This window comes from Orycteropus afer, unplaced genomic scaffold (assembly GCF_000298275.1).
Source record: "Orycteropus afer afer isolate SDZICR_OR568_19922 unplaced genomic scaffold, OryAfe1.0 scaffold00049, whole genome shotgun sequence".
NCBI classification, from domain to species: Eukaryota; Metazoa; Chordata; class Mammalia; order Tubulidentata; family Orycteropodidae; genus Orycteropus; species Orycteropus afer.
The window spans coordinates 10,280,350-10,282,109 of NW_006921636.1; the positions used below are offsets into that span (position 1 = coordinate 10,280,350).

Genomic DNA, 1,760 nt, shown 5'->3' on the forward strand with positions numbered 1-1,760 from the left:
TTCAGCCTGTCCACCCATCTATCCACCTGTATATCAGTGTTTGCCTTCACTGACAATGCAGTACTGTATGTGCAAAAGGGTTCATCTTTGTTGTCTGTACCTCCTATGCACTTCTCTGTGGATCCTGTTGGACTCAACCTCCTAGAATTATGTTTAGCTGTTGGAATAGTCCATCTGAAGTATTCACAAAGAGTAGGCCCTTAAGCATTAAGTAAGTTCTTTTCTCTGAAATGCTCTGCTCAGAGATAGTAGTAACAGAATCATAGCACTTGCATGGTGCTGTTTATTTGACAAAAAGCCAGTTTCAGGCTCCCAGTCTCATTGGATCCTCCCCAAGCCCCAGCAGGGAGGTTTGTTTCTGTGCCCATTTTGCAGACGAGGGCGGGGAAAGTTGGGCTCATCCAGCCAAGCAAGGGTCCAGGGGGGGTGGGAGGAGAGAGCGGCAGGAGGATCTGTCCCGTTGACTTGGCTTTTTTCTCTGTTTCGAAGTCAACATACACCGTCCTGGACTTCATCTCCTTCCTCTTCAACCAGCCATCCGCAGAGAGACCCTTCCTCTCTGCCCACAGCTCCTACCAGTGGGAGCTGCGCTTTGTCTCTCCCGGCTGCCCGCTGCTGCCCGCCCAGTGCCCCCGCGTGGCCGCCTACCTGGCTGCTGGGGCCCTGCAGCTCACCGCTTGTGTCATGGTCCTGCTGGAGACCTACGCCCGCCGCCTGCGGCACGCCATCGCAGCATCCTTCTTCACCGACCAGGAGACCAAGAGGGTCCGCTACCTTCACGCCAGGCTCCAGCGATGGTATAACAGGCACCGTTGCCAGCAGCCGCCCCTGGGGGCGCCTTCCTGCTCCCACACCTGAGTAGGCAGAACTACAGCAGGTGGATACTTTGAAGAACAGAGAGCAGGAGACAGAAGGAAAGAGCCGTGGCATCCTACGGCCCTGAGTTTTCATCCTGCTCCCTGTGCTGTGTGACCTTGGGTAGGTCTCTTCACCTTTCTGAGCATCTGTTTCCACATCTGGTAATGGCTGTGGAAACCATTGACGTGGCCTGCTTTCCACACAGCAATGTGGTAAGTGTGGAACAAGATACTGGCAGTAACTAACTCCTCGGTAAACAGTAAAAGCCTGTGCAAAGGGGAAATGACGGTGGAACGGACCGTTCACGGCTCCTCCACACCAGCTGGAAGGCAGTGAAAGCTCCCACCTCCATCAGCTGGTTTAGTAATTTGGTGGAGACTTTGCATGCTGAATTTGTACAAACCCTGGATCTTATTTATATGCCTCTGAATCCTCCTTGAACTTATTTATAGTAATTGAAAATTTCCTGATTTTTAAATAAATATATTTATTAAACCCAACATTAGAGCCTGTTGCTTCTTTGCATCCAACTCCTTCAAGGGCTTCCCATTTTTGCCAGGTTTAGTGCACAAAAAAATACAGGACACACAGTTAAATTTGAATTTTAGGTAAACGATAAGAATGAACAAATCCGTCTTGGAGGAGCTACAGCCAGAAAGCTGCTTAGAAGGAAGGTGAGACTTCATCTCAATTATTTTGGGCACGTCGTCAGGAGAAACGAATCGCTGGAGAAGGACACCATGCCTGGTGAAGCAGAGGGTCAGGCAAGAGGGACACCCTCAGTGAGATGGAACGACAGTGGCCACGACAATGAACTCGAGCATGGCAACGACTGTGAGGATGGAACAGTGCTTCATTCTGTCCTGCACAGGGTTGCTGTGAGTCGTAACCGACTCGCTAGC

The 1,760-nt window shown here is 50.8% G+C and overlaps 1 protein-coding gene across 1 annotated transcript in view; it reads left to right on the forward strand.

Moving 5' to 3' along the window:
* LOC103194978 (osteoclast stimulatory transmembrane protein) overlaps positions 1–858 on the forward strand; it is a 10,638-nt gene extending 9,780 nt beyond the window's left edge. Inside the window, exon 3 of the mRNA XM_007938435.2 lies at positions 490–858. Within this exon, the coding sequence (XP_007936626.2) occupies positions 490–858 (369 nt within the window). The remainder of the gene's footprint in view (positions 1–489) is intronic.
* Positions 859–1,760: the final 902 nt, after the last annotated feature.